This window comes from Moschus berezovskii, chromosome 2 (genome assembly GCF_049115385.1).
Source record: "Moschus berezovskii isolate FMDL1 chromosome 2, NW_MosBer_1.0, whole genome shotgun sequence".
Taxonomy (NCBI): Eukaryota; Metazoa; Chordata; class Mammalia; order Artiodactyla; family Moschidae; genus Moschus; species Moschus berezovskii.
Window position 1 is genome coordinate 45,476,689 of NC_142461.1, and position 13,464 is coordinate 45,490,152.

At 37.4% G+C, this 13,464-nt stretch overlaps 1 protein-coding gene across 2 annotated transcripts in view; it reads left to right on the forward strand.

Annotated features, from left to right (window-relative positions):
• Positions 1-255: 255 nt before the first annotated feature.
• ICA1L (islet cell autoantigen 1 like) overlaps positions 256-13,464 on the forward strand; it is a 34,290-nt gene continuing 21,081 nt past the window's right edge. For both annotated transcript variants that reach the window (XM_055397765.2, XM_088828281.1), the window contains exons 1-6: positions 256-417; positions 2,967-3,039; positions 6,992-7,115; positions 8,259-8,457; positions 11,304-11,429; positions 13,085-13,183. In XM_055397765.2, coding sequence (XP_055253740.1) covers positions 256-417; positions 2,967-3,039; positions 6,992-7,115; positions 8,259-8,457; positions 11,304-11,429; positions 13,085-13,183 — 783 coding nt within the window. The remainder of the gene's footprint in view (positions 418-2,966; positions 3,040-6,991; positions 7,116-8,258; positions 8,458-11,303; positions 11,430-13,084; positions 13,184-13,464) is intronic.

The window sequence follows — 13,464 nt, forward strand, 5'->3', positions numbered from 1 at the left end:
GGAAAATCATAACAGTTGATCATTTTCTTACCTAATTATTATGTCATCAATCTCTCTGCCTGTTATTTATGCAAGTTATAATTAAAATATAAATTTAGACCATACAAAGTAAACATTAGCATGTTTAGCTGTTAACATTAATACTCTGTGTAGTATCTATTTCAGTTTTTCAACTAAATATTGGCTAAATAGATACTTATTATTGAAAATATATTTAAAGAAATTTAATTTTAGTCTGTTTCTTGTAGTCACTCCATGGATTTTTTTGGGCAGCACAGACCAGAAGATAACCAGTCAGTAGTCAGTAGAATGCAGAAGAAATACTGGAAAACCAAACAGGTCTTCATCAAAGCAACTGGAAAGAAGGAGGATGAGCATGTGGTGGCATCTGATGCTGAACTGGATGCTAAACTTGAGGTAAATTCTTATAAGGATTCCGTGTATTGCATATAACTTATTGTTATTTGGGACTGCTAGGGGGACTATGACAAGCTTTCACACTGAAGAGCTGACCTAGGTACATGTAGCATTTGATAATAGAATAGTTGGGTCCATTTGTCGATCAGATCTCCTGGATAAGCAAGCCATAGTTCTCACAAATTGTGCATTGGCAGAGCTGGAGTTCATGTTAGGTAAATCATGAGCTAGATAATTTCTCTCGCACTAGTGTAATACTTTCTGTGCTGTGTAAGTGAATTAATTATGTTCCTGCTGCTGCTGCTAAGTCATTTCAGTCGTGTCCAACTCTGTGCGACCCCATAGACGGCAGCCTACCAGGCTCCTCCGTCCCTGGGATTCTCCAGGCAAGAACACTGGAGTGGGTTGCCATTTCCTTCTCCAATGCATGAAAGTGAAAAGTTAAAGTGAAGTTGCTCCTGGGACCATATACTCATTATGTATCATGTCATTAGTATTTTGTACTACTTTTATCTGAAGTCTATACCTCACTGGCATAGTGATAATTATAAATTAAGTGAAATCAAATAGTGAGTGAGGATTTTACAAGTTGGAGTTTTTGTTTCTCTTACTAAGGATGGAGTTAATTGACGTATGTCATAATGTATTTTTGGCTGTTTTTTGTTTTAAATAAAGGGAACAATTAGTATGAAACTATTTGTAATTTCAACCTATATGTAATCTTATACTTTTAAGTAATCAAGCTAATTAGAAGGAAGGTCTCATGTATATTAATGAAGTCTGAATTTTTTAATGCAGATTTGCTTATTCCATGTGTATATCCTAATTTAGGTAACCTTTTACAAACGTTTCTAGCCAGGGGCTCTGTTATGCCTGAAATATAATGATTTGTTGGGATTGTTAAAAATATAGGTCTAATAATTATAGGTCTAATAAATAAATTTAGGTCTAATAAAATAGGTCTTAATTTACTAAGTAGTTTTTTCTATAAAAATAAACTTTGATCAGTGCTGTAAAAAATGTGAAAATAAAAATTATTTCTATTTAACCAGATTTTACTATTTGTGTAAGAAAATATTAAAAAGTATTCTTAGGATTGAGTGACAAATTGTGAAAAAAAATGAAGGGACTTTATTATAAGTAATATGTTTTAGCACTAAGGGAACTCTTCACTCCCATTCATATATTCCCACAGAAGTAGATTTTTTGGGGGTTGTTTCAATTGATAGGTAATCTGTGGGTGACATTTTATATTCAGTGTTATTTTTGTCCATTAGAGAATTATTTGGAATCAACCAAGAACTTTCTCCCACAATTGTATTATCTTTTTTTAAGAATGAGAAATATTTTCACGTATACATATGCATCAAGTATGTACTTAGATTATCATGTTGTACACTTTAAATATATAACAATTTTATATCTCACTAAAACAGAAAAATATTTTTGTTATAAAAATGAAAAGCTATAATATATATATCTTTCAAGGACAGATAGGGGGAAAATCAACCATAATTGCTTCATCATAGTGTTATTAGAACTATTATTTTTGTATTCTTTTCTAATCTCCTTCCACGTGGACTTAACAGCAGCTTTGGCTTCCCTGGTAGCTCAGATGGTAAAGAATCTTCCTGTGATGCAGGAGACCTAAGTTTGATCCCTGGGTTGGGAAGATCCCCTTGAGAAGGAAATGGCAACCCCATTCCAGTATTCTGGCCTGGAGAATTCCATGGACTGTATAGTCCATGGGGTCCAAAGAGTCAGACATGACTGAGCAACTTTCACTTTCTCTGGTGGCTCAATTAGTAAAGAATTTGCCTACAATGCGAGAGACCTGGGTTCGATCCCTGGGTTGGGAAGATACCCTGAAGGAGGGCATGGCAACCCACTCCAGTATTCTTGCCTGGAGAATCCATGCACAGAGGAGCCTGGCGGGCTGTAGTCCACGGGGTCACAAAGAGTTGGACACGACTGAGCAACTAAGTTTGAAATGGGAGTCTATTAGATATTTTATTTTTTTGTTAGCTATTGGCAGCAGTGGTAATGAAGGGATTAATATTCATGAAAAATTCTAAACAAAAATAATCTGAAAGTAATTTATTTTTGTTGTTATAACAACATTATTTAATTTTTATGGTAAATTCATTGACCTATTTTTCTTAGACCAGTATTGGAGAAAAGCCAGACTCTGAGTTATTTAATGTTTTCTAAAACTATCTATACTCTTTTCTTCTGTGGTAGACAGTATTTAATGTACATTTTAAAAATTAGATTTACCTTTTTGCTATTTAGATAGTTTGGAGCTGAGGGGAGGACAAACTCCACAGTCATAAATTTTTATTAGCTTCCATGTATTTATCATCATTTTTTCCAACTCTAATGGGAGAAAGCTACTTGTGCTTTCTACATCTGAAATAAAACCAAAACTATCACAGTCAAGGAAAATAGACAACACCTATAAGAAAATGTTTTGCTTTTGAAGTGTTTTTTTATATTTTGTATTTGTTTATGGTTCTTTAAACTGTCCTAATAAAATTTATATTTCAAAGGTTTTTCACTCCATTCAAGAGACATGTACTGAACTTCTGAAGATAGTTGAGAAATATCAGCTAAGACTCAATGGTATGAAATCATAGATATCTATCCACCAACAATTCCTGCTTAAAATAAATATTCATTTGCATTTTTGATATTGAAAGATTTAATGTAAAAATAGTAATTTACTGAACTGTTTTGGGATCATTTCTTATGACAAAAATGAATATTTATAGTGATCTACCCTGAAATCCCCCAGCATGCTCAATTCATCAAATCCTCTGACACAGATTGATTTTACTGAGGTTAGTCTTCCTTCCCAGAGTCTTAAGTGGATTTTTTTTCCCATCATTTAAAAGCTCTCTTTCTCAACCCCTACTTGCTCTAGCAGTTACCCTTCATTGACATAATTATCTGTACACACAGTCTCTATTCCCTCTCCTTCTCCTTCTCTTCTGCTCACCCCAGTCAAGTTTTCATCCCCATCACTCCACCAAATCACTCTTGTCATAGTCATGAAGAACTTAATTCTGGGACCAATTCTCAGTCGTTGTCACATTATTTAACACAGTTGATTATTCCCTCCTCCTTGAGACACTCTACTCTCTTCACTTGGCTTCCAGGTACCAGCATTCCTGGATTTCTTCTTAATGGTCATTCCTTCTCAGTATCCTGTGACTGCTGGAATCTCCTCTCTTCTTCACCTCTTCTGGTTAGAACTCAGTCTTTGAATCTCTCTCCTCCTGCCTTATTTACAGTTCCCTACTGGGCATGGCCATCTCCCTGATCCTGGTTTCTTCCCTGATCTCATCTCCTAAAGCTCTCTCCTTTTGAGCCATTAATCTCCTCTACAGTAGTCTATCTGCATACCTAATCCTCTTTAGGTATTTGGTCAAGTGTCATCTTATTAGTGAGTCCTTCTCTGACTCCCATATCTGAAATGAAATATACCCCTCTTTCTCATCAATCTCTGTCTACTTAACAATAGCACTTAACAGTATTCAACATTCTGTATATTTTATCTATTGTTTTTCTTACCACCACTAGAATATGCTCTCCTTAAGGATAGAAATGCGTGTGTTTATTTCCGTATCTCCTAGCCTCAAAACATTGTCTAGCATATAGTCCATATGCAGTGCATATTTGCTCAATGAATGATTTCTTTGTGCGGCAATGTAGATTAGTCTCAAAAGTTTATAATCAAAGTTCATATATTGTCACATTAAGGCAAGAAATCCATTATAGCATGGTAATTTTTTTAGTGCCTGCCATGTGTAAAACTATGTATTTTTCCCCAGGAAACAACTGGAGAAACAACTTTCTGTAAGAAAATAAGAGACAAAGAATAGTATGTAATTGAATTCAGGATTGTGATGCAGACATGCCTCTAAATTCTCTTGGAGTAAAAATAACTGTATTAGAGAGATTGGTAAAGGTAGCTACTCAGATGGGAATGGAAGTAAAACTCAAAGGGTTTATAGAAGTTGAATATGTGGGGGAAAAAGGGAATTGGAGTCAAGGGAATAAAGTTGAAGGGTGAGAACAGTCCGCATGACAGAAGAGTTTGTAATGGAGAATAACAGGGTGATACACGAGCAAAGGAAGGTTCCAGTTGGATTGATAAGGACCTTAAATATTTTACCAAGCAGTAAAATGGACCAAGGGAGTCATTGAATCAAGCAGTCATTGGACCAAGGGAGTTCTGTGATAGAAATGGAAATGTAAAGAAACACTGGCCGGTTTGTACATCCTGCATTTTGTCCTGGAATCACCAGATCATTTAGCATGCTGGTGGAGCATTTCAGGGAAGCCTGAAGACAAGGAAGCCTGGTGTACTAAAAAGTCCACGGGGTCACAGAGTCAGACACGACTGAGTGACTGAACAACAATAAAGTATATGATAAAATCCATATCTGTATGTCTCTTCATCCTGAAATGTTCATTTCAGTTGCTCAGTCATGTCCAACTCTTTGCGACCTCATGGACCATAGCACGCCAGGCTTCCCTGTCCTTCACCATCTCCCATAGCTTGCTCAAACTCATGTGCGTTGAGTCGGTGATGCCATCCAACCATCTCATCCTCTGTCGTCCCCTTCTCCTGCCTTCAATCTTTCCCAGCATCAGGGTCTTTTCTAATGAGTCAGCTCTTCGCATCAGGTGGCCAAAGTACTGGAGCTTCAACATCAGTCTTTCCAACGAATATTCAGAACTGATTTCCTTTACAATTGACTGGTTTGATCTCCTTGCAGTCCAAAGGACTCTCAAGAATCTTCTCCAACACCACAGTCAAAAGCATCAATCTTTTGGTGTTCAGCCTTCTTTATGGTCCAACTCTCACATCCATACATGACCACTGGAAAAACCATAGCTTTGACTAGATGGATCTTTGTTGGCAAAGTAATATCTCTGCTTTTTAATATGCTGTCTAGGTTTGTCATAGCTTTCTCTTTAAGATTGTGTATAACTGTGTGATTTCTTGAAGACTATTTGGTTAATAGATCTTCTGTTGAGACTAACATCAGATAATTGCATAGATTCTTCCAGCACTGTAAACCTTTATGAGAATCTCTTGACTGGGAAAGGACACATAGGAGTAGGGTCTTGGTGGGTTTTGGCATCAGGTCTGAACACCGAATCAGCGCAGACTCAGCTTCATCTCCTTCCCTTTCTGCACTGATAAGGATGAGGCTCAATTATGGTTAATGTTCAGTTGATATTTGATAAGGAGGTGGTCCATGTTTTGTGAGGCTTTTATGGATCATCTACAAATTAATATCTTTTTCTAGTAGTTTTCATTGAGGTATATTTTATGAAGTTCTGATTCAGAGGAAATGTGAAACCAGTATATCTCTGAAGTAATCAGAATATTAACAAGATTCCTCAGATCCAGTCCACTCTTGATCAGGCAAACTATTCATAAAACAGCACATGTTTTTTTCAAAGACGAGACTACAGATGTGTAGACACCCTCTCCCAAACACCACCGTGCCCTCCTAGGGACTTGTGGAAGGACTAGTGAGGGGGCAGCTAGCAAGTGAGAAGGCCCGAGTTCCCCTGCTGCTTCAGAGTGACTAAAGGGACTTCCCTTTCAGTTTTTAACTTCAGTTTTTCCATCAGAGTGAAACGAGGCATGACATTTGTCATGTTTTTCACTTTAAGCTCACAGTTTGAACACTTCATGGGCTCCCCTCACCTGTTGGTCTTATTGTGATGAAAACTCATCTTATGCTAGATCAGTACTTCTAAAACTTTGTGGTGAAGGGTCATCATTTTACTTTAAATCTGTTGTCAGCTGACACTTTTGAAAATACAATAAAAAATTTTTAGAAAAATAAAATTAAAGAAGACATGCACAAATATAAGCATACTTTTTGGTGATTAGAGTCAACAGATATAAGATAGTCAAACAGGTAAAAGTTTCTTAATGGTATCTTAGTTTGAGTATTTGTCACAAGCTGGTAGCAAATGGTCCACAGACCAGACCATTGGACTAGCCTGGTACTGGTCCACGGACCACACTTTGAGTAGTATTGCACTATGTGACAACTTCTAGGGTTTTACCAGCAAAATTGTGGACAATTGTGAATCTGTGATACTGAGCATAGAAGATGAAGCCAGGATGGGAGACAAGAATATGTTTAAATAGGAAACCAAATACTTTATAAGTGCCAATGATCCTAATATGCATCTCTGCACATTTGAAAATGTGTCATCTGTGGTTTTATCATTTTGGAATTTTTTTTTTTTCACTAAAGATCAGTCTGTCCCAAAGTGAGGTCTATGGAGTCACTGATCAAAACCATTTGAAATTCTTGTTTAAAAAATAAACAAAGAAGGCAGATCCTCAGACCTGTAAAATCAATGTCTCTGGAAACAGAGCCCAGGAATTTACATTTTAAAAACAAGTGTCTCTCCTTCTGCCCCTAAGTAATTGTTAAGAATAGAGAATTATTGCTGTGAGAATGTTAGTTGCATATGTGTGTGTTTTAAACAAATGATGAAATGAAACAATGAACTTATACTGTAATTTTTCCCCTAGTTATATCGGAGGAAGAAAACGAACTAGGGCTCTTTTTAAAGTTCCAAGCAGAACGGGATACAACGCAGGCTGGCAAAATGATGGATGCCACTGGCAAGGCACTCTGTTCTTCAGCCAAGCAAAGGTTTATCATGGTTTTGCATTATCTTTAACTTTATAGTCAGTATGACAGTTTTGATGTATGTAGCTAAATTTGAATATTTTACGGTTTCTCTTGATTCCAGTGGAAGGTTAAAAGAGAAGAATTGTATATTGCAGTATATAACTGTTTTGATGCCTAACTCTTACTTATTTTGTACTTAAAATCATTACTTAAAATTTTATATTCATAGGTTGCTTAATTCCTGGAAATAGCCTTTAGGCCTGTATTTAAATTTCTTAAGTGGTTTAGTGAAATAGAGGCACACAATGGCTAAAATTTAAGTATGTGTATATATATTTTCACTTTTTGGATACTAAACCATCTATGAGTACATTGGAACATGTTTAAGCAGAGGAAATATTTTCTTCTTAATTATATACATTTATTATTTTATGACTTTTTAGCATAAAGATACTTGTTACAAAGAATCTCCTGCAATTACTAAATTCAGCCAACATATTTCCTTTTTCTAGAGAAAAATAAAACAGGCTTTATCAGACCTGTAAATGGCAATGCATAACTTGAGTGGCTTTATGCTGAAACACCACATTAGTGCAAAATTCCCTCAGGAGATGACCGAGAGACATGAAATACAAGTCCCTCCATTCACCAAGTCAGAGTCAGAAGCAGACAGAGAAACTGGGTTTGACTTATGTTTCTTAAATCCTTTTTTTTTTCTTGTTCTCATCCTCAGATGCTATGGATTTTGTCCTCATTAGCTCATCTAGCATTTTATCTACTTTTCTAACACCAAGATTTTCCTTCAATTTTTCAAAAAACTGCAGTTTTCTGCTTATAGGAACATGCTTTGTAAATGTGGGATCTCATTTACTCATGAAATACTTTTCTAAATGGCAGATTTACTTGGCAGATCATTTATACATGGTAAACATCCAAAAATGTTGCAAAAATTATGTATTCCCTAAAATAAGAAAAAGAAATATAAACATACCTTTATTAACAATTCAGAGTTAGCTGTATGAGCCTTATTGCTTTCTAATTTTCTTAGGCATCTTAATAATTTCCTGTTTATAGACTCATCTTGATAGCAAATTTTGCTTTATGGTTGTCTTTATTTTGCTTGTGAGATGTACATTCCTCTGATCTTTACCTCTCTGTCATTAGATTGGCCCTGTATACTCCCCTGTCTCGACTTCAGCAAGAAGTAGCAACATTCAGTCAAAGGGCGGTATCTGATACCTTGACGACAATTAATCGGATGGAGCAGGCGCGCACAGAATACAGAGGAGCCCTGCTGTGGATGAAAGACGTATCTCAAGAACTGGACCCAGACACCTTAAAACAAGTGGAAAAGTTCCGAAAAGTATGAAAATACATCCTATTAATTTATTTTCTTGAACCTCTACAGAATAACTTAATCAAGAGCATTAAGCATCAGACTAGTTTTGGAAGATGTGTTATATTACAAATTCTTAAGTTGCTTGGAAATCTCCAGTTGAAGTAAATATAAAAGGTTGTCACGTGCTTTCCCCCCCGCCACTGTTTGGCATAATATAACTGCCTTTCAAATGTTGCTTACCTGGGCTTTTAGGAGTGGTTTGCAAGAGGAAAATCATTCATTAAGTAGGGAAAGTACTTAAGTAAAAACTCATGTAAAGTGATTATTAATTATAAGTGAAGGTTATCAAATTTTTCATTCTGCCACAATACATAAGTTTGACAACAAACTTTTAAAGCAACTGTATGTGTGAACATATCAGTTCAGTCGCTCAGTCGTGTCTGATTCTTTGCAACCCCATGGACTGCAGCACGTCAGGCTTCCCTGTCCATCACCAACTCCCAGAGCCAACTCACACTCATGTCCATCACATCAGTGATGATAACCAACCGTCTCATCCTCTGTCATCCCCTTCTCCTTCTGCCTTCAATCTTTCCCAGCATCAGGGTCTTTTCAATGAGTCAGTTCTTCACATCAGGTGGCCAAAGTATTGGAGTTTCAGCTTCAGCATCAGTCCCTCCAATGAACATTCAGGACTGACTTCCTTTAGGATGGACTGGTTGAATCTCCTTGCAGTCCAGGAGACTCTCAAGAGTCTTCTCCAACACCACAGTTCAAAAGCATCAATTCTTCGGTGCTCAGCTTTCTTTATAGTCCAACTCTCACATCCATATGTGACTACTGGAAAAACCATAGCTTTGACTAGACAGACTTTTGTTGGTAAAGTAATGTCTCTGCTTTTTAGTATACTATCTAGGTTGGTCATAACTTTTCTTCCAAGGAGCAAGTGTATTTTATTTTTTTTTAATTTTTTCTTTTTTTTAGCAAGCATCTTTTAATTTCCTGGCTGCAGTCACCATCTGCAGTGATGTTGGAGACCAAGAAAATAAAGTCTCTCACTGTTTCCATTGTTTCCCCATCTATTTGCCATGAAGTGATGGGACTGGATGCATTGATCTTAGTTTTCTGAATGTTGAGTTTTAAGCCAACTTTTTTACTCTCCTCTTTCAATCAAGAGGCTCTTTAGTTGTTCTTCGCTTTCTGCCACAAGTGTGGTGTCATCTGTGTATCTAAGGTTCTTGATTATTTATCCCCGAAGTCTTGATTTCAGCTTGTGCTTCATCCAGCCTGGCATTTCACATGATGTACTCTGTATATAAGTTAAATAAGCTAAATAATCTACTAATTATAAATTGTATCCCCTGAATTAACCATACATGAATAGTAAAATTCACTCACTCTGGGACTTCCCTGGTGGTCCAAGGGCTAAGTCTCCATGCTCTCGATGCAGGAGGCCCAGGTTCCATCCCTGGTCAGGGAACTAGATCCCACATGTCCCAGCTAAGAGTTTGCATGCTGCATGCCTGAACTAAAAGATCACTCATGCCATGACTAAGACCCGCTGCAGCCAATAAATATTTTTTAAAAATGTACTCACTCCATTTTATAAATATTTAAAGTAGCTGTAATAATTCATACTTATATTTAATATAGATGGAATCTTTCTACTAGCTGTTACAAGTGCTTCGCCTCATTGATTTCTCCAAGAGACATGGGCAGTAGGTGGACACGTGGCCTCAGTCAACCTGTCATTCTAGCCCCTTTATAATCCTTGACAGATACAATCCAAGGGAGTCCTTGCACAACACTGTGAGTGCACTGATGTCACTGAATTGTACAGTTTTGAAATGGTTAAGTGCATGTTATGTGAATTTCACTTCAATTAAACAAACAAAAATAATAGGATCCACACCTCCTATCTAGACCCACACTCCATTCCCTGGGCCCTCTGCAGCCACATCTCATACTTACTTTCTGTGCTTAAGGAAGGAATATGCTCTACCCCATTCCTTCCCTTTCAGCAGACACCCCCCCCCATACCTAAAACTTGTCTTTCCTTTTCCCTGGGTCCAGCAGGCTCTCCTCAGTGCCTTAGCGTGGTCCGCTCATCTGCTCATTGTCTTCCTGTCCCAGTTCAGACATCATGCACTGAGCTCACCAATGGCTTTGCTGACCAACTTACCAAAAGTTGTTGCTCAGTTCTGTTTCATGCATATGCTATCTTTGTGACTTGAGATCATCTTATATATTTATTTACTTCCTTTTTTTCCTGTGCCCCCTCACTCAGGGATGGTGTCGAAGAACATTGTTCACCACAGTATCCCCGTCCCTTGAGCAGTGCCTGGCACATAGTAGATACCTTTTAAGTATTCGTTGAATGAATGAATGAGTACATTTAAAGTTGAATATTCACATGACTTACTGACAAATGACTCATCTTGTGTGTAAGAAATATAAGCCTGTATTTAAGTTCATAAATATATCTGTGTGATTCAGAACTATTATTAATGCTTTACAACACTTTATGTCCCCTTTCCATTTATTCTTCTACTCTTTCTTAGCTAAATATTATCTATCAGTAGTTTTGGATATTTCTTTTTACTTGGAATCTGTTTTTTCTTCTTAGCTATATACTTTTTTTTCTGTCTTTCATCACATAGTTTCTCAGCGTGAAGATACCTGGTGGAAAGAATCTCCCACAGTTACCAAAAATAGCCAGAATCTTTTCAATGAATCATGAAATTCTAATTCAGGGAAGGAGAATCTTCTTTGTTACAATTTAACGTGTCTGAAAACATGTATCATGAACCTGTGTGGTACATTTATTTCTATATTAGAAGTATTAATAAGTTACATTTTTGTGGTTGCAGGTACAGATCCAAGTGAGAAATAGCAAAACTTCTTTTGACAAGTTAAAGATGGATGTTTGTCAGAAAGTGGATTTACTTGGAGCTAGTCGCTGCAATATGTTGTCTCATTCACTCGCTACCTACCAGGTACCCACCTCCATGGTCAGCATGTCCTTGCAGTAAAAAGATGAGTGGTGAGATTCCTTTTCAAAAGTTGTCTAAAGGGTGCAAAAAAATTGTATAATTGATCAGATTCCTTTCATTTTGTTATATTTGACTTACTAAGGTTATGACTGGGTGTTCATTGGAAGGACTGATGCTAAAGCTGAAACTCCAATACTTTGGCCACCTCATGCGACGAGTTGACTCACTGGAAAAGACTCTGATGCTGGGAAAGGTTGGGGGCGGGAGGAGAAGGGGACAACAGAGAATGAGATGGCTGGATGGCATCATCGACTTGATGGACATGAGTTTGAGTGAACTCCGGGAGTTGGTGATGGACAGGGAGGCCTGGTGTGCTGTGATTCATGGAGTCGCAAAGAGTTGTACACGACTGAGCGACTGAACTGAACTGAACTGAAGGTTATGACATTCAGAATGATAGAATACTAGACTGGAAAAGACCTTAGCGATTACCTACTCCCATAGCTTCCTGTTATTCCCTTTGATATCCTAGGAAGGAGAGACAGAGAGACATTTAGGAGCTTGAGAGGAGTCAGGATTCAAGGCCTCTTAGCCTGGTTCATTCAGAGATGCTCCACTTTGAACTTGTTCTACACAATTTCATTTGAAGCAAAGATGCTGTGACCCAAAAGTTGAACACTTTTCTATCATTGGTGGATGAGGAAAGTGAAAATTAGATGAGATTTAAAGGAAATGGTAGTGCTGGGCTTAAACACTACCATTTCAGTTCTGCCAGATAACCATTCCAAACCACTGTAATCTCAGAAGTCTCATTTGTGCTTACTTTATTCCAAGTCACACATAAATAGCATACAGTGAGTAAGTTAGGTATTAATAAGTAACAGTTACTGATTTTATCAGTTAGTGGCAAAATAGAATACACTTTTGCATAGGAGAATAATAATAAACTAAAGGAAATGGCATTCGATGCTGCTTTTAAGGAATCTACCTGATTCAGTTCAATTCTGTGGAATTTAAGAATCAAGACAAGTGACACTTGAAATAAAAGTATGTGGTAATCTGTGTAGCATAATGCCGGAAGCACAGCTGCTGTTGGCCCAACTCTCCTTTGCTCTCCTCACTCACCCCCTCACTCTGAACGGAAACCTTGAAGCAGCGAGGAACATGTTCAATTACTTGAGTTAGCTTGATAACACATTTTTCTTTTGACAAGTCTTTATTTAACCCTAAATGAAAGCCCAAATTTAATGATACAAATTATTTTACTCCAGCTAATAAAGGTTTATACATGCTTACCAACATAAAAGTTTACACATATACCTCTGATGCAAATATGATATTTTGGCGCTCTGAACATTTTTCTCCTGGATTCCTCGGAAGGTGTTCTAACCTGCCAGCTTCATCCATTGGCTGCAGTTACTCCCTAGCTGGCTCCATTATGTGTCAGTGCTGTATAGACACAGGCGCACAGACATGCAGACTCGGGGCCTTGTGCAGGGTTACTGTTCACAGAGCTTTCTGGTTCCCCAGACCTGGAAATTGATTTTAGATCCTACTTCTTGTTATTTGACAACTATTTGTCTATGATAGTGAGGAAAAATAGCACTGAAAAAAGGAGAGGAAGCAGGACTGTAGTGTCACCTTTTCTTTCTCTACAGAGAACACTGCTTGGATTCTGGGAGAAAACAGCTCGAATGATGTCCCAGATTCATGGGACCTGTATAGGCCTTCATCCATACGACTTTGTAGCTCTCAAGGTACATTCCTTTCAGTGCTCTTTTCTTAGATATGTGACACTTCATCTGGATGAGAACTTTGAGACTGCTTTTTGCTAAGCCTAATTTCAAATTTACAAAACACTGGGAATCATTATTCTCTACTCTTTCGGCTAGTCATTTTTATGAAGTTCCCAGACTCCAAATGCTGCCAGCAGCACTAAACAAATACATGGGCACACTGCTGCTGAGCTCATGATATTAGTAGAGTGGGGGAGAGGGGAGTAAAAGAAAAAATGAAAAGATAATGTAAATGCAAAAAG